Genomic DNA, 26918 nt, shown 5'->3' on the forward strand with positions numbered 1-26918 from the left:
GACAAAGCCCTGACTGACCATGTCTCCCCATCTGAACCTGACATCTTAGGAGATATCCTTATCTCAGTTCCACCACCTTTACAATCATGACTGATGAGGAGATGAGACAGGGACTTCTTGGTGGCTGCCTCTGGGTTCTGGAACTCCTTTCCTATTAATCCTTTCATCTGGGAAAGTCTTTCTAATTTTGACAGCCTTTTGAGAATTGAAGATTTATAAAGCAAATACTTTTGGGAGGGTGTTGTTTTGTTTTTAGTGTTTTGTGTTTTTTAACTATGTGTGAAATTGCTTTTTAAATACCAGAAGTTTAACTGCTTTGGATCATGTGATTTTAATATTTATACTAGGATGTTTTTAATACTTTTTCTTAGTGTTTACATGTAGTATATTCCTGTTTAATTATTGTAATGATTTTAATTTATAGTTTTATGCCAGTGTTTAGTTATCATGATTTTATTTTATCATCTGTATGGTGGCATTGAATTCTTTCCATTAGTGTGTTTTAAACTGCCTTGATTCCCCCCAGGAATGAGAAAGGTGGTATATAAATAGACTAAATAAATGCATAAATAAATTCAATTCAATTTTAATGTTGATCTCTGTAACTGAATTTCTAAAAGTCAGCTGCCTTGAGCTTCCAATTTTGGAGACGGTTTTGTAGAGTAAAAGCAACAGCACAAAGAGGTAATTGGTATGGCATCTGAAAAAGTGCTCACGCTGGTGTTAAGTCACCAAGGCTGTTCTGTCAATTGGGTGTTTATAGTTTAAAACAGTAACAAAAGCTCTATTCCCTAGGTAACCAGTGATCCTTTTTATGGAAACAAGAACTCTCAACACTATGTTTTCAAAATCCAGATTATCCAAATTATTTTTGAATGATAGACTTTAAAGTGTTTATTGATGGACTTTAATGCATATTGGGTTTATATGCTCTTTCAACTGATGTTATGTATTGTGCTATTTGTTGTTGTTTCCTGTCTTGAACCTTATGGAGTGATCATTAAGAAATAAATAGAATGGTGATTATGATTGTCAGTGTGAGGGATCATAATTGGGATATGGGATAGAGGAGGTGAAATTCTTTCTTTTTAACATTTTATACCTGGCCAACTCTAATGTTGAGGCTGTTTGTGCAGGAAGGGAAAGATAGCTTTTATGTCAAAGAAGACATTAGTAGTAATGTCCCCATTATGACCCTGATCATCATCTTACACATAGCCAACCTATAGCTACTACTTAAATTCATAGATTTTCAGATAACACAAAATGTGTGTCTCTACAACGTACACATTCATTGGAAGTGTACATTCAGAGTCATCTGCATTTTAGCCCCACTGGCTGGCCACTGCATTTTTGCTTGCTTTTAGATAGTGTGGACACAATGCTGTAGCCCAGAGATTTGCACTGTCGTTGTATCTTCAAGCCATTCTCGTCATTTTGACCAACCGAAAGTGAAAAGATGTCAGTTCCACTCACCTTTCATACCATTGTGGGTGGAGATTTCACTGTTTTTGGGGTGAGAAGACCCTTTGAATAAGGCATTCAAAGTTATTTTAAAAACATGTTTGAAATCATTTTTATTGAAAAAAAAATGGAAGAGGCATTAGTGTGGATTTCAAGGACCACAATGAAACTCCCCCAAAGACTATGTATCTCATGGGCTTTCCCCTGCCTCAACTTTTTCCTTGACTATACTCCTTATATGTCTTTAAACTCCATTGAAGTTTTGAGGCAGTATAGTGATGGTTTGGAAACAGAGAACACCTTGGCCATACTTTTAGATGAGCAACAGTCAGAAGATGCATTTGAAGAGTGAAGTCCTAATGATTATTGTGGGTGTCTCAGTAGCTTTTATCATACTGAGTCAGAGTAAAAATGATTTTATTTCCCTATTGCACAACATCAATTACATAACTTTCAATTAATGCGATTTGTCTGCCAGAGTAAGTCAATAACCTAAACTGCTACTAGAATGGAGTTAAGATACAAACTTAAGTATAGTAAATCTTACTTTGTGCAGACAATTCATAATTCTTATACGGTCTCTTTGGTTATATAATTTCTCATTAGATCAAGTGTAGGCAAAGTACCATCCATAGATCACTTGTATTTATTTGTTTATTATTTATTTACAGTATTTATATTCCGGCCATGTCACCCCACAGAGGACGCAGGGCAGATTACAATACACATATACATAGCAAACATTCAATGCCATTATACATACAACATCTATAGACAGATACAGAGGCAATTTAACATTCGGCTGTCTGGCTTCATGAGGGTATGCTCGATTCCGGCCACAGGGGAGCTGCCGCTTCACCATGTGACACTGAGTCCTTGATGGAGTACTTCCTCATTCTTCCACGTGCTGGAGGTTTTGTGGTGTCATAAATTAGTTAAATTAGCCTCCTCGCATAAAGCGGTACCTACATTTCCTATTTGGCAGATGCAACTGTTTTTTGGGCTGCATAGATCAACAGCAAGCTAGACTATTAATGGGGAGCTCACTCAGACCCAGGCTGGCCTTGAACTCATGACCTCTTGGTCAGTAGTGATTTAATGCAGCTGGAACTAACTATCTGCACCACTTGTAGTTCCTGGGACTGTTTTTGTGTTTCCAGAGCCCTCAAAGGATCCCAAGACAATTTCAGATTTTTTTTTGCTGCAAATTGTCCTGTAACTGGTGTTGAGCAATTTCCACCATGTTTAGGAGCCCCACTGGAGCAATATATGCCTAGAAGATGCCCCTTTTTATATATACAGGAGGTAAATAGGAAGTGAAATTTACTACTTTTTTAAAATTATGTCTCCTGGGCTAATAATGGCACAAAAAGCCCCCAAAATGCAACCCCATTGTACGTAGAGGTGTGTATGCCCTCCCCAAGTCTTTGGGAGGGTGCTAATACAACCCATTTCTTTTCATACTTGCCCACCCCTGAATTAATTAAATTGGGAACAGGGAATAAGGCATAAGGATTGGTGCCCAAATAAGTGTAGTACAATCCAATTTGAATGTTGCAATTCTTGCAGGTTATAGGGAAGCACACACGAGTCCATGGATCCATCTAACATGTTGTCTGCCCTCTGTAAAAAGTCTTGTACTCCAATAATTGATAATCATAGGGCTACATAAATTTCTAACGTTATGGCTGTTGGCCTATATACTCAGCCTAATAGCTGTTTGTTTCTCATTTCTCTAACAAATTTACATAGTTTGCTTATTACTGTGCCACTTGGTTGTTACTCCCAGTGGCAAAAGGTCCAACAGATATATTTTTGTTTTTAAATTAGTTGCATGCTCTATTTAATCCACTGCTGTGCAATTCTAGCAAAAGAGAGTGAGCAAGATATTTATGAACATTTTTCCCCAATCTGCTCACAATTTTGTATACATTTGTTTACATTTTCTCACAGATGATGTGAATTCAAACCCAGGTCCCCTGGAATGCTAAGCCACATGGCTGTCAAGTGAACTTTTGTATTGTTCTGTCCTGTAGACTGGAAAAACCAAATGTACTTAACCATAGTTTTTTATTATCTAGTCAACCATTCTCATGCTTTCAACATCTTTATTAATGACTTAGATGAAGGGCTAGAAGGCATGATCATCAAGTTTGCAGACGACACCAAATTGGGAGGGATGGCCAATAGTCCAGAGGACAGGAGCAGAATTCAAAACGATCTTGACAGATTAGAGAGATGGGCCAAAACTAACAAAATGAAGTTCAACAGTGACAAATGCAAGATACTCCACTTTGGCAGAAAAAATGAAATGCAAAGATATAGAATGGGTGACGCCTGGCTCGAGAGCAGTACGTGTGAAAAAGATCTTGGAGTCCTCGTGGACAACAAGTTAAACATGAGCCAACAATGTGATGTGGCGGCAAAAAAAGCCAATGGGATTTTGGCCTGCATCAATAGGAGCAAAGTGTCTAGATCTAAGGAAGTAATGCTACCCCTCTATTCTGCTTTGGTTAGACCACATCTGGAATATTGTGTCCAATTCTGGGCACCACAATTCAAGAGAGATATTGACAAGCTGGAATGTGTCCAGAGGAGGGCGACTAAAATGATCAAGGGTCTGGAGAACAAGCCCTATGAGGAGCGGCTTAGGGAACTGGGCATGTTTAGCCTGAAGAAGAGAAGGCTGAGAGGAGATATGATAGCCATGTATAAATATGTGAGAGGAAGCCACAGCGTTCCTCTCTGGAGACTAGGACACGGAACAATGGCTTCAAACTACAAGAGAGGATATTCCATCTGAACATTAGGAAGAACTTCCTGACTGTGAGAGCCGTTCAGCAGTGGAACTCTCTGCCCTGGAGTGTGGTGGAGGCTCCTTCTTTGGAAGCTTTTAAGCAGAGGCTGGATGGCCATTTGTCAGGGGTGATTTGAATGCAATATTCCTGCTTCTTGGCAGGGGGTTGGACTGGATGGCCCATGAGGTCTCTTCCAACTCTTTGATTCTATGATTCTATGATTCTATGCTAAGCAGATTGTCATTCCTGGAGCTTCCTATTGTTTAGGATGATTGGTTAGTTTTATTCAAGGTGATCTCCTGATAGTAGGGGTTCTCTCTGTTTGTTTGTTTAAATTGGCTGCCCAGATGGGCATCAAATTAAAAGGCAATTCCTCTTCATCTAAATGTCATAAGGAGAGGATCAGTAAGGCTTAGCTGGAACTGCTCAATTTGCTCTCTGAGTGACGTGCCATGGCCAGTGGCTTCCATTTAAGTGGAGTGGTGAATCTTAATCCCAAGGAGGATAGCACCTTTAAAATTCAGACTAAAACCCAGAGCGGAATCACTTCCACACTGAAATGGAAGCAACCCATGAAAGCATGGATCAACAGTAGGCTGGAAGACTACATCTCCTCTAAGATCTGAAACAATTCAGCTAAGAAGTGAGGAGCTTTTACTTCCAGGCTTCACAAACCCAGGAGCAAAGAAAGACAAACTGTTAACCTCTTAGCAGCCTAGCAAACTTTTTTTGCAGGTGGATAACTTTTGATTTGCTTGGAAATACAGTGTTTTAATGGACAACACTGGTCTGTTTTTAGGATGACGATTTGAACTGGCAAACTGTTTTAATGCAATATATATTTATAACTGTCTTAATTTATACTAACTGTATTTTATGCTATGTTTTATTTTGTGTTAGCATTGAATAGTGCCTGTTGGTAGCTGTCCTGAGTCCCTCTTCGGAGGTTGAGATGGACATGATATAAATGTTCCAAACAAACAAATAAATAAATACATTTTTATTTGAATTATAAACTTCTACTTCTAGTGATTTCTTATTTGAAGTAAACACAGTGGTGCCATGTTTAGAACTTACTGGCACAAATAAAAAGAGGAAGCATGTAAACTTAGTGAAGAACTCCATACCTTAATCTTCAGTTCTTCTACTATCCTATAGAAAAATGCATCTTATCTTGAGTATGGGTGGATTTTATTGCACTTTCTTCTGTAAGACTATAAGTACTACAGAAAATACAAGGATTTATATGTGTATGTTTGACTACCAGATCTTCAACAAATTTCAGTAATTTAGGGTGGACTCTCAGTTACATCTCAATTTTAAAGCGCAGGTACTGAGTTTTGAAAGTCACATTTCAGCATGCAACTTGTTTTGTAGTAAGACTGAATGTTGTGACAAGATTCAATGGCAGCTTTTGGTGTCCCTGCACTTGAATTAGACATGAGTACACTCTTTAGTACAACGTCTAAGGATTAATCATTTTATAAACTGAACATTTATCCCAAGTTGCACACTGGGATAAATGCTGCTCCCTTCAATCTCTTTAGTAAAGAGAGTCATTCCTTCCATGTCTGCCGTGATGTGTGCAGAACTGGATCCTCTATTAAAGTGCATGCAGCAGCCCACGTGAGCAAGGAAGAATGTTGTGCCCATTTAAATCTCCATATTCTCATAAAGACCCTGAATTTGGGTATTTAAACCCAGCTTCTGTATGTTTATGAAGTCAGTGGCAATGAATTTTGATAACGTCTACACAAACTGAAAGGAACTCTATATATGAATTAATTTATGCTTTAAGTAAATGGAAACTATTCAGTGCAACATTGCTATGGCCAATTTGTCACCTGGTGGTTGTTATTCTCCATATTTGACTAATCTGGCTCTTGAATAACATAGTCTACCTCCAGGACCCTTTTAAAGACTTGCCAGCCTGATAGAAGGTGTTAGGTTTACTTCCACACCACAATACGGTAGCAGAAGGACAACTCTGCACACATCAAGGAAGATATCTTGTATCCAAAAATTGGCAACATGTGGCTTTCCAGATGCTGATGGACTGCTGTTCTTACCATTCCTCCCCATTGGTTCATAGGGATTTGAGTTCAGACATGTCTGGAGGACAACAAAATATCCAGTTCTCCTTTTAACATTGCAACTTGTCTGTAGGAACTGCTCTTCTCTGGCTTCAACCCAAAGATATGACATTCAAAGGCCTGTGACTCTGTGAATGTGGTCAGTCAAGCAAATCCCTTAATGTCCTGATCCCACCAGGCAGCATTTCATGTTAAGGATGAATAGTCTGGCTTGTGAGCTTTACAGGCTTTCAAATGTTACTGCAGTATACTGTTTGAGACAAATCTACAGAAAGCCATCTTTCACAACACAGCTCTTAGGTCCAAATCGGACTTGACATTTGTCACAAGCTGTGCCCTTGTGGACCTGTTTTGCTTTAGTCTGGGAAGGAATTGAGCTGGGTCAGGGCAATGGGACAGTGGATATCTTGCACCTGCTGCTCATATTTACAAGAAGAAAGGTGACATGTAGCCAACATGACATGACCTTTCTGGTCAATAGCCTCTTAATGTGTTTTTAAAGATGCCAATACCAGTATTTCTCCTACAGCTTTTGCCTGCAAATGTAGGTACAGACACAAAATGTTAGGTATTTCAGAACTTAGAAAAGTTTCTTTTTTTCACTTCAGTGACCAGGACCCTCCATCCAACAGGGGCATTGATTATATAGCTTGGCCTGTGCTACTATCATAGATGACTTGCCATACAGAAAGCATTACTTTTGTGGCCTTCAAGTATTACCTACTCCAATGTCCAATTCTCCCTTCATTAGGAAAATAAAAAACCAAAAGTGCAGCATATAAATATTATTTTGTTGTCATTATCATCTTTATTTATACCCCACCTTTTTAGTAGAACTAGTCCTAAGACAGCTTTGTTACTGTTGCATACCTTCACGTCATTTTTGACCCTAAGGGAACTATCACAAGGTTTTCCTGACAAGATTTGTTCAGAAGACATTTTGCCATTGCCTTCCTTTGAAGTTGAAAAATTGAGTTTACCAAAGGTCACCCAGCAAGTTTTCCAAATAGGAATTTGAACCCTGTTGTCCAAAGCTGTATTCCAGTACTCACACAACTACGTCATGCTGGCTTTCCTAAGACAGCTTACAGATTGCAGCCAAAACTAGTAATACAAAAGATAAGAAGAACAGTCAATAACAGTGTTTTAAAACCCTAGTTTGGAACAGCTTTAACTCATATTTAAAACATAATGAAAATATAGACACAGTGCATCCCACTAAATTCAGTCTGATGCAGCAAGTTAAAAACCAAAAGCCTGCCTAAATGGAAAGGTCTTTTGTCTGCCAGGAGAAGGACTGCAGGGAAGAGTAAAATGAACATCCACTGGGAATCACACAACCTAGATATAGCTTTTAAATTCATACCACACAGATATTAGAAATTGTATAATTAAGCTAACAGTTTAATTGAAAACAGCTATAAACAAAACCATTAAAATTGCAAATAACCTGTACACCACATTCTGAAAGGCTTCAGCAGTCAGCCATCAAAGCCGTGCCAAAATAAAAGGCTTGCCTATGAAAGGAGACTAGAGAGAATACCAGTCTGGCTTTGTTAGAAAGGACGTTCCAGTGCTTGTGAGCAACCAACAAGAAAAACTTCTCCAAATGTACTCTTCAAATGTACTTGTGAGAATGATGGAACAGAGAAGGTGGTCCACCATCCTGACAAGCTATATGGGAGAATAATTCAGATAACGTGGGACTATGGCTGCAACTCCCAAAATCTCCCAACCATCAGTGGCCATGCTGACAGTGGGATTCCGGAAGATGTACTTTTGGAAAGTAACTTTTACATATTTGGAGCCATCTATGAGTTTGATACAACAGTGCAGCAAAGAGCAAGGCAGCAACTTCTTCTACTGGAAAATGCCCTGCTGACACAAAGCGGGAGCGAGTCAAAAAATCAGCTACCTGGTGCCTTAAAATGAGACTCAAATGTTTGGAAGCACCACCAAGAAAGGTTGTGGCCTTAGTAGACTCTTTATACTGGGGAGCAATCCCTTAAGCCTGGCTATTGCCAGAAGCAGAGTGTAGAGTTTGGCTGATCTGTTTCTTGATCCAGCCAAACAGTTTTCTTGCTCTCACTTCTTAACACACTTTATTTAGCTTTTGCAATGTGCTGATGAAGCAAGTCCTGGGACTGGGCTATAAAGCACACAAAAAACAGCAGATGCCATGAATTAGCTTTACATTTCATCCACAAGATGAATGTTTTGTGGAAGAGTTATACTTTGTCCCTTTTTAACAGTACCCAAACCAAGAGAGAACCTGAAACCACAGATCCATTGTTTTTTTTTCTTGAGCAAGCTAACTCCTCTACCATTAAAAGATTATGTTATTTATAGAGGATCATAGCACATTAGACATAGAGAAGATTAATGAGTTCCATGGTAGTGTTCCTCATTTTTCTCCATGAATAAAGGAGACATCCCAGGTGGTACTGGAAAGGCTGTTCATCGTTTCCCTTTATTTAATTAAATATCCAGCAATCATTTTGAAGCTCTCTTTTTGAAAGACTGTCTTTAAATTACTTGGAGCTTTGCCTTGATGCTCTTACATTTCTCACAGATGCTGGTTTCCTTTTTAATTATCTGCCAGGTAGGAATATGAAAAGAAATGCAATATTCCTTCCCTCTTGCCTCCATTTAAAAATGTTTTGTCTAAGCATGTGGATTAATGTATATAAATTATTGCTTATGTTTTTTGGCCATGTATTCTTGAGTTCAAGTGTGATGGTCCAATGAGTTTGGTTCAACAGCATCTGCTCTCTTTTGAGTTAGTGCTAATTGTTTGGTTTGTGATGATCTATTTTCCTTCTAATATCTTGTTTAGATTTAGTGGGAGATGCCATAGTTCAGTGGGGATCCTAATTCTATCCCTGTGATCTCCATTTAACAGAATCTCTAAGGATTTGTGACCGCATGCCTTTTTATAATGCTCAAAGAGTGTGACTTTTCCTAAGGTCATTCAGTATATTTCCATGGTTGTGTGAGGATTTTAACTGTGGTCTCCCAAACACTTAAATCACTATAATAATGACTCTCCATCAAAAGACAGATAGTAGGAAAGACTTCTGTCTGGGACGTTGGAAGGTGGCAACCAATCAGAATACATATTACTTGGACGATAAGTAGACCTATGATATCCAATTATTCTCAAATTTGGCTTCCAAATTCTTGCTGGACATCAGTTCCTAGAGGCCTCAGCCATTCATGCCCTGTGGTCAGAAATTCTTAGAGTTGCAATTCAACAGTATCTGTGATTCAAAGGTTTCAGAGCTACTGGTCTAATCTGAGTAGTTTCCAAGGGTCTGATCAGCTTATATTTCATACGAAGCTCAATATAGTTTCAGATGTGTTAATTACATCAGGGCGGTCTGCCCTCACCATAATTATTCATTCCTAGTTAATGAGATAATTTGGTTCATAGAACATAAGTGATGAGCAGGGGGATGTTGTTGTGAATAGATGGTTGTATTGGGTGGTCCAAAGACAGACTAGATTTCCTTTAGGTATATTATGTGATTCTGTGGGATGAAGACTCTCTTGGGGATTTTTTCAGCTGATTTAGTGCAGATGCAAGCATTATTATTTGTTTCTTTACTTTTTACCTTTACTGCTTTCTTTTCACATGCTCATCGTTGGGCTGTCATAGATATCCATGCAGCATCTCATCTTAGCTCTTATTAGCTGTCCCAAACATAGGTGGGAAATGAGAGTGGGTGGACTGAGTCAGAAGGAAGTGTGATACACAAACAGCTTTAACCAGCACTGGCCATCTGGGTAGGGTAGAAGATAGTAAAATAATACTCATTGCTAAAAAGCCTGTGGTTCTCTCCTGCCTGTCCATGTTTGTTGTGCTGTATGGAATAAATAAGAATAGCATATTTATCATTGCAAACTCAGAAAAACAAGTGAATTAATAAAATATTAACTTTTATAGTATAGTCACATCCTAATGAAATAAATAGTATCCATCCATCTTGATTTCCAGTTGTGGATTTTGCGACAAACCCTATTTTCCCTCTGGTGTTAGTAGAAATGAATAGATTGTGGGTAGAAATCCTACATGTATTTCTTACTATTCTTTGACTTTTGTTTCTCCTCCAGACAACAAAGACCTTTACCTTTCAAAAGCAGTTCATAAGTCTGTACTTGAAGTTAATGAAGAAGGCTCTGAAGCAGCTGCTGCCTCAGGTAAATGCTATGGAAATTGTGGATTTAATGACAAGGACAGGCTCTTATGTGGCATGGTTAAGACTAAGGATTGAATATGCAAATGTTCACAAACTTTTCATTTGTAGAACCTATAATCATTGGGTGGCTGTGAGTTTTTCGAGTTCTATGGCCATGTTCCAGCAGCATTCTCTCCTGACATTTCACCTGCATGACTTCATAGGAAGAACCTTGGACTTACAAGAATCTTTGCAATTTGGGACTTATCTGCGCAAAATTAAAATATGGTTGTTTTGTGGAGAAAACAGCATTTTATGTACAGAAAATGTAGTTGTCTGAAGAAAAACAAAATTTTCTCACAGAACATAATATTTCAATGCAGAAATACTTTCCATGCAGAAAAGATTGTTTCCTTCATAAAAATGCCACAAATGGATATTTATTCTGGATAACATTTGCATGATTTATTTGCATAGAAAACAGTTTTCTGCACTGGACAAAGTAATTCTGTAGAGACATACTATTTTCCATGCTGTTTTCTGTGTACTACAATGACATGCAAATTTTACAGAGAATAAGTCTCAAATTGCAAAAAAAAAAAAAAACTTTCAAAAACTGCGTGTTTTTCAAAAATCTTTCAACTTTCTGTAAACTGTTGACCTCTGACAGTTCTGGACCATAGCTGTCAATATAACCACAGATGATAGTAACTGGAAATGATGGAGAGTGTATCTCTGCATCTGCAGGACAAGACGTTGGAGAAGGCTGGTTAATGTCACCTAGTCTACAGTCTTGACTCCTGTTGAAAATAGATGGTCACTTTGTGTTTGACCAATACAGATGGAACTGAAAAAACGTGTTTGTCTCTGAATGTAATGTGCTACTTGTAACCAGCTTTGACTGATAGTGGAGAATCAAAAGGTGAAAGATGATGATCAGGTTCTACACATCCTCCTGGTAGTCCACTTTGTATGATATTATAATTGGACAATCTTGACTCCATCACACAAAGTGAAGAGGCTGATGTGTAGAACCTGATCATCTTCTTTCATCTTTTGATTCTTCTCTATCAGAATAATTAATGAAGAACATCCTGGTAGCAATGCACCATTTAATGTGCTACTTGCAACCAGCTTTGACTGAATACTTTTTAGTATGCTTTCTAACCATTTGCCTATATTTCCCAAAGGCAAATGTGTGAATCATACAGTTAGAATGAATGCTTCAGATATTACTTGTGCTCTGTCTTTTGGCTCTGTTGCATACTTTCTGAAACAAATATTAATGATTAATTAATTAATAATTTGTTCTGCTCCTCCTGTAGCCTTGGGTTTGTTTTTTCTTGCACAGCATTGCACTCTCCCATAGCCCAACTACAGCATCAATCTGAGGAGCTAAAGATTGTTTTGATTTGGATATTGGGGACATTATATTGGAGCTCCATTGCAACTATACAATAAAAGATAGGATTAGACTGTGAGATATTTTCAGTTCTGAGCTGCCTGGAAACAGTGTTAGAGGAATGTGATTATGTTTGGATAACGGCATGGTATATGAATAATGGAGAAAAGCTGGCTTTCTAGCAATTATGGAAGGCCCAGATGGTCGAGCCATTTGCTTGTCAGATGCAAATATTGGTTTTTCCCCCCACTAGCAAGTAATTTTTGTTGATGCTTTAATTTGTATCATGAATTGATATTGCCAAGCCCTATTTTTTCATAAGTAGGAAGGCAAGTCTCTTTATGATCAGGCTCATTCTCAGCTGACCAGAACATGACATTCTTCTAACTGTGCAAATTGACTATTGCTATCATGCCTGGACATGCCTAGACATTTTTTTTCTTTCTTATCCTCCCACGCACCAATATGTCAATGCAATAAAAATAAAAGTTAATAAAAATTTTGGAAAACATAAAGCTCTAGAGTAGAGTTATTAAAGACTTCCAAATTTAATTAAAAGTAAACGCTGTCTCGCTGCTAATATGTTTGGCCCACAGTATTCCCTTTGTGTACCAGATATTAAAAATTAAATCTTCTCACCCTAAGACCTCAGCAACAAATATCTGAGGAATACAAGTTCTCACCATTCTGGACTATTTTTAGCACTATCCGTTCTCCTGCTGCTCAATCTTCAAATTCTCTATGGATTCATCACATTAGAGCACACTGATTATTCCTAAACTACAACTGATGCAAAGAGATAGCTGTTATAACAGGAAGGCTGTAGGGTGGCTATAAATGTCACCACCTGCAGGTATTCAGTATTAATATGTTAAAAGGTTCTCATGCAAGGACAGACAAGTCTTGCTTCAATTAACCAGATAGCCCTTCAGTTGATATATGTCAAACATCTGACTGAATGGGCCCTACTGCCCTTTATGGAGGCATGAATTAGGGCCTATGCCTATGGGGCAAGAACCCATAACATCTGCATAACCTTTGGCCAAACATCAGTCTGTCTGGTCACTATGCATATAGAGCATCCTTCAGACCAGTATTTTACTAGTGCCGTGAATGACGGCATCTAGGCACGATTAGTTAAACTCTGCATGAATGGCCCTTTGATTCATTTTGAACAGATGAAGATGGCAGTGGTTCTCCATTAACCCTCTTCATGTTTGATGGTAGCAAGACACTTGAGTGTCAGTTGTAGAAGCTGTGAGCACCAACAGCAGAAATCAGTGAAAGAAATACTACTGGCCACTAGTATTTTTCTGTACTTGAAATCAGTGCCCTGGTTGGCTTGAAATCTCATTACTTGAAGCAGAACCCCCCCCCTCTCTCTCTCTTTCTTTCTCTGAGTGTGTGTGTGTATATGCCTGAAAACTTGTTTAAATTTGTTAGATTGTTAAAATACATTTAGGATTGTAACAGGTAAAGTGTGGCTTTCCTGAGTATATGATAGGTATTACCATCATATTTGGGGTCCCATCCCCCCCCCCCCCCCCAGGTTCAGCAATTCAAAATTTGTCCATTTTTTTGCTCCAAATTACCTCCAAATTGCCCTCTAGAAATTGGAACCATTAGACCAGTTTGGTCCCAAGGAAGGAGTTTCCTGAAGCACAAAAGTGAACAGGAATTGACATCGCTTCCTTCTTGTTTTTCATATGCATCTATTAGGCCTAAAATGGTACAGGAAGATCCAAAAGCATAGTGAAAAATGGCTTCTTGTTCCCTTGAGGGCATTTTTGGGGCAAAACAATTATTTCCTTTTTGCAGGAGTACATACAGTGAGGGCATGGCCCATCAAGGTATCAGGGGGAGTATTATCTACACCAGGGGTCCTCAAACTAAGGCCCGGGGGCCGGATACAGCCCTCCAAGGTCATTTACCTGACCCTCGCTCAGGGTCAACCTAAGTCTGAAACGACTTGAAAGCACACAACAACAACAGCAACAATCCTATATCATCAGCCAAACGCAGGTCTACACTTCCAATTGAAATACTAATAAGTTTATATTTATTAAAATTGTTCTTCATTGCTTTCAGGTGTTTTTTTGCACTACAAATAAGATATGTGCAGTGTGCTTAGGAATTCATTCATGTTGTTTTTCAAATTATAATCCGGCCCTCCAACAGATTGAAGGACTGTGACCTGGCCCTCTGTTTAAAAAGTTTGAGGACCCCTGATCTACACCCTAGACTTTCACAGCTGCCTTCTACTGTTTTAGACTTATTAATATTTACCCTTAAACAGTGTTATAAATTTCATTGTTCAAAATTGACTTTATTTATATGCTTCTTTAGACCCTGTGTTCTAAGGAGAAATATAAATATAAATATTAAATTAAAAGAAATCATACTTTGGATTAGCACAGTTGATTTTGTGCTTCAATGAAGGAATTTGGAGAGTGTATGTATCTTTGGAAGAAGGGCTATAAATTTTACAGCCTCAATTACAAAATGTATGCATTTATCTGTACTGGATTTTTAAAACTCTGAATGTAAACTTCTGAAAAGTAGAAGTGTGCCGAACAAAATGACCATGACCAAGCGGAACTAGTGTGGAATGTGTTTTGCTGAGTGTGTTCAATATCTCTGCTTCGCCTAACTCATCTGGGTGGTGGAACATAATCTATTTCTTGTGGAAGGGAATGGCCATCATAACTCTCTCCCAAAGTCCTGCATCTGTGTAAGTTATAATCCGCTCCTCTAGCAGCAGAAATAAATTGCCCCACCACCAGTTGTTAATCATTCCCAGAGTATAACTAGACACATTCATTTCTTTCCAAGTCTCCCTTCGTTTTAGATTGGATTGCTAGCATTCTGTCTTACTGACAATCCATGTTGGCAAGGGAGATTTTTAATTTCTGTTTGTGCAGTTTCTATGTGTCTTTAGTGGCATGGAATAGAATGGGAGTGAGAAATGGTAAGGAAAGAGTGTTGCCTCAAATGGTACCTTGTTGTCTTCTCTTTCCCTCTCCAGGAATGATAGCCATTAGCAGAATGGCGGTGCTGTACCCACAAGTGATAGTGGACCACCCTTTTTTCTTTGTGGTTAGGAACAGAAGAACAGGTCAGTACATCGGTCTCTCTTATTTCTTTTTCCCTCTTAGTTCTGGTGAATTCTCTCTAGAATCTTATATATGAACATATGTACCATATCCCCAGGATTGGCTTTAGCATCAAGTGGCCACATCTGGTAGGAAATGTTAATAAATGTGTGGCAGTAACAAGCAGAAGCACCAAACTTTGTCTGCTCAGCCATCCCAACACCATCTAAAGTAGCCTGCCCTCTCCACCCTTCAGTTGTGACAGAAACATCAGTTTTCCTGTGATGCTGTAAAATTCTACTCCCAGTTAGATCAGCATTTCACACGAAATGGAAGAGATCTCACCCTTGAACCATTTTACATTTTCCATGGCAGATAATTTTTCTATCCTGCCCAGTGTTGTTTAGGCCAGATCTTTGTGATCTCAGGTGGACATCTTTCACACCATCTGCATTTCTTTGATTTTTTTTTAAACCTGGGAGGAAGTCCCAACATCTTGAATTGCGTAAAATAGAAATAATGCAGAGGAGAATTCACAAGGCAGTTTTTCAAAAATAAGGAACTCTAAAGTAGAAAAAGACACACTGGAAATTAGTGACAGATTGAGCATGCCTTATTTGAATGCTTGGGATCATATTTTGTATTGAGAGGGAGGGAAATTTGAATACTTGAATATATTATGATATATCCTGAAGATGGTAACAAATTCTAAACACAAAATTCACTTATGATCCAGATCCATATACCCTGGAGGTAATAAGGGACATAATATTTTAATAATTTTAATCCTGCTTTGCAGGGTGGGTTGGCAAATGCTATTAATCCAATAGATCAGTGGTTCTCAACCTGTGGGTCGCGACCCCATGGAGGTCAAACGGCCATTCCACAGGGGGTCACTGCTTCTGCTCCTTCTCCTATCTTTCCTCCTCCTCCTGGATAGAAGGAATGGAGATAAAGCTTCAGTGGAAACACTTTTCCCCTTGATAACCCTTTCAGGAGTGAACTTCCCTTCCAAAGGATAGATTCCTCTCCCTCCCTGTTGTCTTAGTCCCATTTTTAGCTAGTAGTCATTTGTAATTCAGGGATTGCCTGTAGTCAGAACAATAACATCGTCACACAAATGTGGCCAGTCCTAAGAGATGAAGTTATGAAGTAGCAACACAAATAGTTTTATGGTTGGGGGTCACCACAATATGAGGAATTGTATGAAAGGGTTGTGGCATTAGGAAGGTTGAGACTACTGCTATAGATAGATATCTGGTGTTTCAAATGAAGTATATTTATCTGATTTTATTTTTGTGAGCAAAACATCCAAACGTCAGTGCAACTTTAGTCAACATTACAATTTTCTAATGAGTCTGATTACCTCTCTGAGTCCTATATGAGTAGAAAGATCGGATAAAATAAATACAATACAGTACTGAGTGCTGACAAAACCTGGAAACGCATGGCTAAATTTTTGAAAAAGTAATATTTCTAATCTCTGTAAGTAGATCAGTATGTTTTTAATATATGTTGATTCTCTGTTCATATGCATTCATTCCCAAACGGCAGGCATATGCCCAGTATTTGTAATGCAATCTGAACACATGGGAATTGTATGTGGATTGACCTTAGGTTAATTTAAAATTCTAAACCTAAGCTGAGCAGAGGGAATTCCTGGGACCGCATATAGATCCCCGCAGGAATGATGGGGAAATTGGTGGCTGACGGTGCCTCAAGACTTCCTTGGACCATCCTTTACAGTTCAAACCAAACTGAACTGTAAATTGCTTCTTCTGAAACCCTTTTAGTTCACCATTTGAAATATGTTTCAGAAACCATCTTCACTGTTTAACTTTTTTCAGATGCCCACTTTGCAAACCCACAAGCAGTTTTTTGACTGGCTCCAGTTTTGATTTGCTTTTCTTTTCCGTGGGAGGCATTTCTGGCTTCCTGCTGAAAACCATCAACAATTGCCCACCATTGCTTTAAATACTCTCATTAATGTTTCTGGCCCCGGAGGGGGGAAGAGTTTTGCAAAGCGATTCCTTGTCACTGATTTTATAATAATAATAAAAGATTTCTCAGAAACCAGCCTGATGCAAGGGCAATGTGAATGCCTGCAATTTGCAACAGGGAGCTGAAATCTCAAATCTATAGTTGCCTTCTTAAAATTTCTGTCCTGCTGTCTTCCTTTCATCTCTACTGAGGGAAAGCTGTCTTTGATATTGCAAGTGCATTGTCTCAGTCAGATCATCAGGTTTGGAGCCTTGTGTAACATTGTTTGCTGGCTATGGCAGTAGAATTCTAAAATTTCTTTGATCCGAGAGCATCCAGAATATCGGTATGATCTGTTATTTATGTGCTGGACAGGAAGACCGATGAGAATTGCCTCCTCTATAATAGAACAGATTGATTTAAGAGCATACAGTGCATGGGGGGAACTGGCTGTATTCTTGGGTCTGGGTAGAAGCTGAGTGCCGAAGCACGTGCCTTGCATTCAAGAAGGTCTCAAGCTCAAATCCCAATGTCATCAATTAAAAAGAATTTTGGGGGTTCCTGGACTAGGGAAAAGCTATATGAGACGTGAGGAAACCACTTACCAGTCTGTTTCGACAGCTCTGGGTGAAAGGATGAGTGATCAGATTAACAGTGCAATCCTGTGTATGACTACCCAGAGGCAAAGCTTACTGGCTGGTCTTATTCCCTCCCTGCTAAGTGGATATTGAACTGAAAGAGGGTAAATGAAGTTGTGGACTATATCAGGCAGGAAACTATATAGAGTACAGGGGCCTATTTCCCTTCACACACAGCCCCATCACCACCTCAGGGGACTACAGAGCAAAAATGCAGGTGATTGAGAGATGGGATCCTGGGGTAGGGTGTGTATATTTTAGATGTTTTCACATGTTTGTGGATCTTTCTGTATATTTTGGGATAAACGTTGCCAGAAATCTGGATGAATTTTATTTAATTGGCAGTTGGAGAACTTCAGGGGCCATATATGTGTGGAGTCCACAAGCTGGTTGTGACCCACGTTCTACATAGTGTCCACCCGCCGCTGTGTAAGAACACCTAACATTTTAAAGTGAGAGCTTGGAAAAGGCACTTTGGGGGCTCTTGGTCCACTGCCCCTGATTGTGCTGGATAAAAATAGCAATATGACATCTTAGCAATATAATAGGTGAGATAAAACATTCCTTCATAGAAACCCATTATTTAAACCAGCAAGTTCTGAATTATTTTGGATGTAGATGGTCCAAGAAAATGTGCTTTTTAATTGAAATTGTAATGTAATTGACATTTAATCCAAATCTTTGCAAAATCCAAAAGTAATAGAAAACATTATCTGTCCTCTTTTTTCTCAGTGAGCATGCAGACTGATTGAAAAATACCAGATTATGTTCTTGTTCTTTCTGATGTTGTGCTGGGTTAAAATAAACTGACTTGGGGATCTGGTTTTAAAAAGTAACTCATTGTAGTGAAAGCAAAAAAGAAAATATTCTGAAAGAAACAAACATTCGTGAATCCCCAAAATAAGAATAAGAACAAGATAATAGAATCATTGAGTTGCATTTGGTCCAACCCCCTGTCATGCAGAAGCACTATCAAAGCACATCCAACAAAGCCTCTGTTTAGAAGCCTCCAAAGAAGTAGCTTCCACCAAACTCTGAGGCAGTGAGCTCAATTGTTGAACAGCTCTTCCTAATGTCAGGAAATTCTTCCTAATGTTCAAGTGGAATCTCCTTTCCTGTAGTTTGAACCCTTTACTCTGAGTCCTAGTCTTTGAGGCAGCAGAAACAGTCCTTCTTCCTCTTCCTTATGGCATCCTTTCAAATATTTAAACATGGCCATCATGTCTCCTCTTAACCTTCTCTTCTGCAGGCTAAACATCCCAAGCTCTTTAGCTGCTTTTCATACAGCATGGTCTCCAGACCTTTGATCATTTTAGTTGCCATCCTCTGGACACCTTCCATCATGACCCTATCTCTCTTGAATTGTGGTGCCCAGAATTGGACACAGTATTCCAGGTGAGGTCTGACCAAAGGAGAATAGAGAGCCACCATTCTGATGCTCATTCTGATGCAGCCCAAAATCCTATTGGCGTTTTTAGCTGCTGCATTATATTGTTGGCTCATGTTTAACTTGTTAAACATGACTCCAAGATCTTTTTTCACCTTGTCAAGCTAGGCATTACCTATCCCATATCTTTGCATTCCATTTTTTTCTGACTAAGTGTAGCCCAAGTCTCTAATCTGTTGAGGTCATTTTGAATCCTGATCCTGTCTTCTGGGGCATTAGCTGTCTCTTCTAATTTGGTGTCATCTGCAAATTTGATAAGCACACCCTCTAAACTCTCAACTAAGTCATTAATAAAGATGTTAGCCTAGGACAGAACCCTGTGGCACCTCACTCATCACTTCTTTCCGGATGAAGAGAAATTGCTGGTGAACATCCTTTGGGTTCGATCACTTAACCAATTACAAATCCGCCTAACAGTAGTATCATGTAGCCTACATTTTACTAGTTTGTTTGAAAGAAGATCATGGGGGACCTTGTCAAAGACCTTACTTTTTTTTCCATGTCAGGAGCAACTTGAGCAACTCCAAGTCGCTTCTGGTGTGAGAGAATTGGCCATTTGCAAGGACGTTGCCCATGGGACACCTGGATGTTTTTGATGTGGGAGGTTTCTCTCATGTCCCCGCAGGGGGAGCTGGAACTGACAGAGGGAGCTCATCTGCTCTCTTCCCAGATTTGAACCTCCGACCTGTCGGTCTTCAGTCTTGACAGCATAAGGGTTTAACCCATTGCACCACCGGGGGCTCCAAAGGTCTTACTGAAATCAATATATGCTACACCTACAGCATTCCCTGGATCTACCACGCTTGTAACTATTGAAAAAAATCTGTGACTTTCTGGTCTTTTTCATCAGTTTGGATATGCTCTCAGCTAACTATTTTATCATCTCTTGTGGGTGATTGAGGCAAACTGTAAAGACAAATGACTTACTCCAAATAGATCACTTCTTAGAGCTAAACCTAAGCACCAAATCCTACTTGATCATAGAAGCTAAGTATGACCAGCCATGCTTAGTACTTGATTGGTAGAATGCCAATGAATACAAGATGTTTTGGGTTATATTTCAGAGGAAGGAATAGATAAAGCCACCTCTGAGTAGTCCTTGCCTAGGAAAATCCTATAGAATTCATGGGATAATTATTAACTGACAGGCAACTTGGAAGACAAATATACACGCAATCACACATTTACCTCTCTGTCATTTTATTCCATGAAAATCTGTAGAGGTGGAATTTAAGGGTGGGATTTTAACCTTTTCTCCTCTGTCTTTTCTCCACCTTAAATCACACCAATTAATTTGGGAAGATGCGATAAAAAGAGAGATATCCATAATGTAGTTCTCTGTCTTCCCATTCTGTAGCTTTTAGCAGCCCAGGGAAGAGATTTCAGGTTGCAAAGTTGTGTAGTAATGAGGTAAGCATCCCTCCTCTTTGGGATGCCACTTGTTTTGAACTACAGTCCCCAAACACCCTCAACCAGTATGCCCAGTAACTCTGCTGGCTGGGGGATTCTAGAAGTCATAGTCCAAAAAGTTCCTTTTCCCAATCTCTATCGCAATGCAGAGGATGTCATCATATTTCACATTAGTGATTCTCAGTGCTGTTTTTGATTAATGTGAATGATGTCAAGTGGGTTTCCTGTACCACATGTATTTTCACCATGATTTCTTCAGCCTTGAATACATAAAGCAGAACAAGCTTTCTCTATCTTGTACTCTAACAATGCCCTCCTCCTTTGTATATCTATTTCTTCCTCCTATCTCTTTAATTTTTCTCTCTCCTTTAGGTACCATCATTTTTCTGGGGAGAGTTATGCACCCAGAAGCAATGAATACAAGTGCCCATGACTTTGAAGAACTGTAATATCTCCGCAGGCTCACACACCCACACAGAGAAAAATAAGCACACTGAGTTGCAATTGATGTATTTAAGGTTTGCCGTGTGGTTTTCTTTCTCTCTCTTTTTTTGCAATGTTACCTTTGAGATACTGTTTGGAAAGAAAAACAAACAAACAAGCAAACAAACTTCCAGATTTAACTTCAGCTACAAATTGAAGGTTGTGGTTATGGAAGAAAAGCTTTCAGTATTAAAGTAAATATTGTTGTCCTTGTGAATTGTGGTGGTGGTGGTCCTTTAAAATAAAAGCTGTATAAATGTCAGTGGCTGTGTTTCCTGTCTCAGTCAACCGTAATGTTGATCTTTCTCTCTCTATCTTTCCCTTACATATCTAATGAAGCATACTTTGTCCCAGGGCCTATAGAGTCCCAAAAGAAATAAAAGCTCCTAGAAGAACAAGGGCTAAATTTCCAAAGAGGAGCTAAGCTCTTGCATCTCAGAGTGAGTTGCTATTCTGCATTCCACTTGAGATGAAGGGGATTTCAAGATGGAATCTCCAAAAAAAAAATTCAGTGCAATTTGTCAGAAAGGAAAAAATTAATATCTTGGTTTGTTGGCTTTCACTTTTCTTTCTTTCCTGGAACTTCCTAGAACAATAGATTCCTTTTTCTAGTGATTCTGCAGGGCTCACACGTTTGTGTGCATAGTCTTTTTTACGAGACATCCATGCCTAATGCAACACTGAGACCTCATGTGCCAAGCTCCATTCTGCACATGAAAGGGTTGGTGCCATTTGAAGATGCAGCATTCAGCAGAGCTTGGAATACCTTCAAAAAGTATTAATATTTGGTTGTTTCTTTGTCTTCCATTCATGGCACATCTGTGCCCGTTATATTACCACATTACTTATTGCACACTCCTTTAAAAATGCTGATGCTGTGAACAGATTACGTTTGGAGACTTAAATAGTCAGAATTGACTCCAAAAATAAAATTTGCAAATGAGTAAATATTACAAATAAGTAAAAATTAGAGGCAGTGTGGTGTAGTGGTTTGAACGTTGGGTTGTGACTCTGGAAACCGGGATTCAAATCCTTTCTTGGCCATACAAAACACTGGGTGGATAAACTTCTGCAAGTTGCTGCCTCAGAGGAAGGCAAACCCCTTCTGAACAAACCTTAGCAAGAAATGCAATGATAAGTTTTCCCTGGAGGTCACCATAAGTTGGCAACTACTTGGGTGTATGTAGCAATTACCTGATTATTATATTTATATTTATTTATACCCAGCTTTATCTCTCCCAAAGGGGATTTAACATAAAAGCATTAGCATACAATTTAAAATATACCAATATGCAAACATTAAAACAGAATTAAATGTAAACAGTATTCAAATTATGTTAAAAACTATTAAAACATATTCAAAGTTGCAACCATTTTTGAAAACAACTAACAATATTTTAGTGCTTCTTTCACACTTGCAATAGTTAGCGGTGCAAGGTCCACATGAAAGTGAGAAAACCCCAATATAAAAAAAATGCAAACATTAATTGTCACTTTTTTCTCAAGGGAGCACTTCTCTTGGCATTTGGAGATTCCCTAACATGATTCTATGGTCAACCTTCAGCATAAGCTAACCATAGAATCATACTAGAGGACCTACAGATGCCTAGAGAGAAAGCTACATCCATGAATGTTTAACTTGCAATTGTGGAGAGTCAGCTACATTAGAGATAATTACATTAGTCCATAAATATTACAATGCCCTTGTTATGCACTTTTGATTAAGAAGCAACATTCTGGTGAGGTTTTTTAAAAACATCCACTGTTCAGATGCAGCCAACATAGCATACTGGTTTTAATGCTGGACTAGGAGTCTGGGAGACCAGGATCTGAATTTCCTTACGACCACAAAAACTGGTGATTCACACACTCTCAGCCTTAAGAGAGGGTTAAATAAAGTCTTATGATAAGATCTCCAAAAGGCTGAGTTGACCTGTGGATCCCAACTCCAAATGGGCTCTTCTGAGCTCAATATTGCGGTCATGGAAAAATTGGCAACAGATTTATTATTATTATTATTATTATTATTATTATTATTATTATTACCTGCCTCCCCTCATGGCTCGAGGTGGGCTACAAAATACATAAAACACATAAACATTGAAAAAATGCCACAAATACACATATTAAAATGTATTTCTATAAAAGGTACATATTAAAACATATTTCTATGAAATACATATTAAAATTTACAAAATAGGGATTAAACAAAGGACATTAATTTAAAATTCATGCTTAAAACTGGCTGGTTAAGCCTGCCAGAAGAGATAGGTCTTTGGATAGTTTTTAAATTCTGACTGCTCATTTTGCTGTAAAATATCTTTTGGCAGGTCTTTCCACAGACTTGGGGAGGCCAATGAAAAGGTCCTCTAGGTGACGGGCACAGCCAGGTTCTGGCAGGCTGGAGTAGCCACTCCCCAGAGGACCTAAGTGTTCAGGGCAGATTGTATGGGAGAAAGTGATCTCTTAGGTAAACTTGACCCAAACCATGTAGGGCTTTAAAGGTCAAAACCAGCACCTTGTAATTATGTTTAAGCAAGTAACAAGACTGAACAAACAAAAGGACATTACAAATAGATGGAAGGACTACTTCAACTGGGTGAAAAATGGTGGAGCCAACAATTTCATCAAAGAAAAAATAAAAAGACTTTACCAGTGGCTGGACCTGCATGATTAGTAGAAATATACTGTGGTTAGGAAGGGAGGGAGGGAGAGGGAGGGGAAAATATACCATGATTTAGAAGGCAAATGTTAAAGAAAGGGAAGTACTATTGTTATGATTATGATTACAAAATTCAATCAACATCTTGAAATGGGGAAAAAAAAACAGCACCTTGTACTTTGGCTGGAAACTAATTGTCAGCCAGTGGAGTAACTTTAGGATAGGTGTAATATGCTCATTCCTAGATCTTCCTGTAACCAATCTGGTTGACATATTTTGAACCATATAGAGTTTCGAAACTTGGTACAAAGGTAGCCCAATGTAAAGCTCATTGTAGAAGTCTAACCTTAAGATTACCAATGTGTGCACTACCATCTTTAAGTCCTCCAAACCTAGGAAGGGACGCAGCTAGCAAATCAGCCAAAGCTTGGTAGTAAGCATACTTGACAGTCGCATCTACCTGGGCTGACATTTGGAGAGATGGATCCAGGAGCACTCCCAAGCTGCAAACACAGTAAAAGGCTTCTGAATGCCACCCACTTGCAAAAATCTGTTAGCAACACTGCTGTGTTTAGAGTGGACTTCGTAGAAAAAGTTTCAGCTGTACTCCACAAAAAAGAAAATCAGCCTGTCAAGCAAGCCTTGCAAATGCTGATTTATTATCCTTAATATTTGATATATTTTATATTTCTTTTGAAGACCCTGGTGGCGCAGCGGGTTAAACCACTAAGCTGCTGAATTGTCTGACCAAAATGTTGGCGGTTCGAATCTAAGGAATGGGGTGAGCTCCCGCTGTTAGCCCCTGCTTCTGCCAACCTAATAGTTTGAAAACATGCAAATGTGAGTAGATCAACAGGTACCACTTTAGCGGAAAGGCAATGGCGCTCAATACAGTCATGCTGGCCACATGTCCTTGGAGGTGTCTACAGACAATGCTGACTCTTTAGTTTAGAAATGGACATGAGCACCACCCCCAGAGCCGGACACAACTAGACTTAATGTCAAGGGGAAACCTTTACCTTTACCTTATATCTATTTTATATCACTATATATATACACACCTGGGGCCATGTAAATAATTATTGGGCAGAAAGGTGACGTGAGTGGAAAATGTTTAAGAAGCCCTGACCTTGAAGACTCAGCCGTCATATCATTCAGGAGCATCGACTTGTGAGTGGCATCACCTTATAGCCCAAAAGATCCTAAGAATAATGCTACTTCATGTCATGGCATACACGTGAGGCACTCTGGGAAATTAAACATGGCAGCTAGAAGCAGCAAAGATCCAGAAGATGGTTGAGCATTTCCACTTAGCCATGAAATCACCAAAACAGGATAAACATGAACCATGCATCCTATCCTTTTCGGTTCTCACCAAAGTATTAGTCTATGCAGTGGACTTGTTCTGTCAACTGAACTACTCTTTTGCAGATATGTGAATTATGAGGTCCAGCAGATTTTGTTGGCCTTCATGTCAATTCCCAGCAGCCCTACCATAGTGAGGGATGCTGGGAGTAACAGTCCAACATTAGGAAAGTTGCATCATTTCCTTTGGCTGCCCCTACTTTCTTCAGTATGAGTAGTATGCCTGCTACTTTAAACCAGGAGGGGAAAAAAACATTGGGTTTATGATTTTAGAGACCACTACTGGGATAGTGCAAAGGCTTGTACTGCCTTGAAATTGAAAATCTGTCATTGTAAATTGCAAAATGTCATTATTGATGTGGGAGGAGTTAATTATTTATCAGATTTTAATGTGATTCCTTCCTGCAAGCAAATTACAGGAATCCATATGATTCTTTCAGCAACACGTCAGACTGCTCAGGAAAATCGGTAAATGATGATTGCGGTGGCGTCTGGCTTGCACAAAAATAATCTCTTTTGTTAATAAGTTTACAAGCAAAAGTAAATATCAGACACAAAAAATACAAATAAAATGCAATCACACAACCATAAGGCTGAGAGATAGCCCAAATCAGTGTTAAGAAGAACCTTCATGAAGATATGTGTCTGTTAAGCAACTGGAAATCTGAATTTCTTTGATTATTGCTATGTGTTTAAAAGGTTGGGGGGAAATCACCCTAATATCCCTGGAACTCATCCCTGTCCTAACACATTCAAAAGCTCATTTCTCATTTAATACACATCAGCATCTGATGCTGTGAGCTCTCCTTAACTAATTATGTACGTAAAAGTAATGCCTGTGGCAGACAACCTTGCCGTACTATGACATGTCATCATGACAAAGCATCCGCTGCTGAATTCAGGGTTCAGTTCCCTTAAACTATGCACAGGAGGGCAAACAGAGAGCTAATTTCATGGGTTGTGCCCTGACTAAATAAGCAAAAATGCTGGGACAATAGAAACTCCTTTTAAAAAAAATATTGCTCAGGTTATGGTACAGTGCATGCGCTCCCAGACACCTTTATGTAGACAAAGAGTGCTCTCATGTGTGGAGGAATCCATTGTGGTTAGAAGCACCATAAAGAAAGAGGGCACAGGGAAGCCTTTATGTGCTCAGACAGGAGCATATTCTATTCTTCCAGATTCATGAACCCAGAACAACGGAGAGACTTATTGTGTGCTCTTCTTGCTAGCAGCTTCGAAAACTACACTCTGGGGTGAGGGGGTTATTTTTGGAAATGTGCATCAAATGAATGGTAAGGAAATCCATCCTTTCACTGCTGATCTCCTAGAATGGAGGCACATCACTGAGCAGATAAAAGTGCAGGAAAGGTTATCTAGTTGCTGGTTCTGATGTTAGTAAACCAATGATACTTATATGAGTCCTAATCTGGAATTTAAAGGTCCTATCCAAGGTACTGAATTTATTTGGGGTTAGAGTTTAAAGCTTTATTTAATATTTGGGCTAAAACCCAAAGTGGAATCACCACTCCATTGACTTTGGAGCTACCAGCTTGTGAGGATTGTCAGGTACTCTGCCAACCTTCACTGTGATTGAATAAAAGGCTTCAAAGGCTGGTATTTCCAGAAGTATGTGATTAATATGGATCGATACATATTCACAGAATGGAATTTGTGGCTGGGACTCCTTGAAATCTAAAGCATGGAGACTGAGAATTTTGAGATCCTTCTCCTTTTGGAAGGGGTTAAGAAGCTTATATTTCAAAGGTAATGAGCAGGAGTAAAGTTTGTTATTGGCATAATATTTTATAGTTGTTTTTAAAAGTTCCTATTGAAAGGCATTTTAAGAAACTATCAGATTTTCCCCCAGTTTTGAACTGTAAGATAATATTTTGAAGAAGAGTTA

At 38.9% G+C, this 26918-nt stretch overlaps 1 protein-coding gene across 1 annotated transcript in view; it reads left to right on the forward strand.

The window, feature by feature from the left end:
- The window catches only part of SERPINI1 (serpin family I member 1), a 118344-nt gene extending 97097 nt beyond the window's left edge, over positions 1-21247 (forward strand). Inside the window, exons 7-9 of the mRNA XM_060767572.2 lie at positions 10469-10555; positions 14961-15050; positions 20875-21247. Coding sequence (XP_060623555.2) covers positions 10469-10555; positions 14961-15050; positions 20875-20951 — 254 coding nt within the window. The 3' untranslated portion in view covers positions 20952-21247. The remainder of the gene's footprint in view (positions 1-10468; positions 10556-14960; positions 15051-20874) is intronic.
- Positions 21248-26918: the final 5671 nt, after the last annotated feature.

The sequence above is a fragment of the Anolis sagrei genome, chromosome 3 (assembly GCF_037176765.1).
Source record: "Anolis sagrei isolate rAnoSag1 chromosome 3, rAnoSag1.mat, whole genome shotgun sequence".
NCBI classification, from domain to species: Eukaryota; Metazoa; Chordata; class Lepidosauria; order Squamata; family Dactyloidae; genus Anolis; species Anolis sagrei.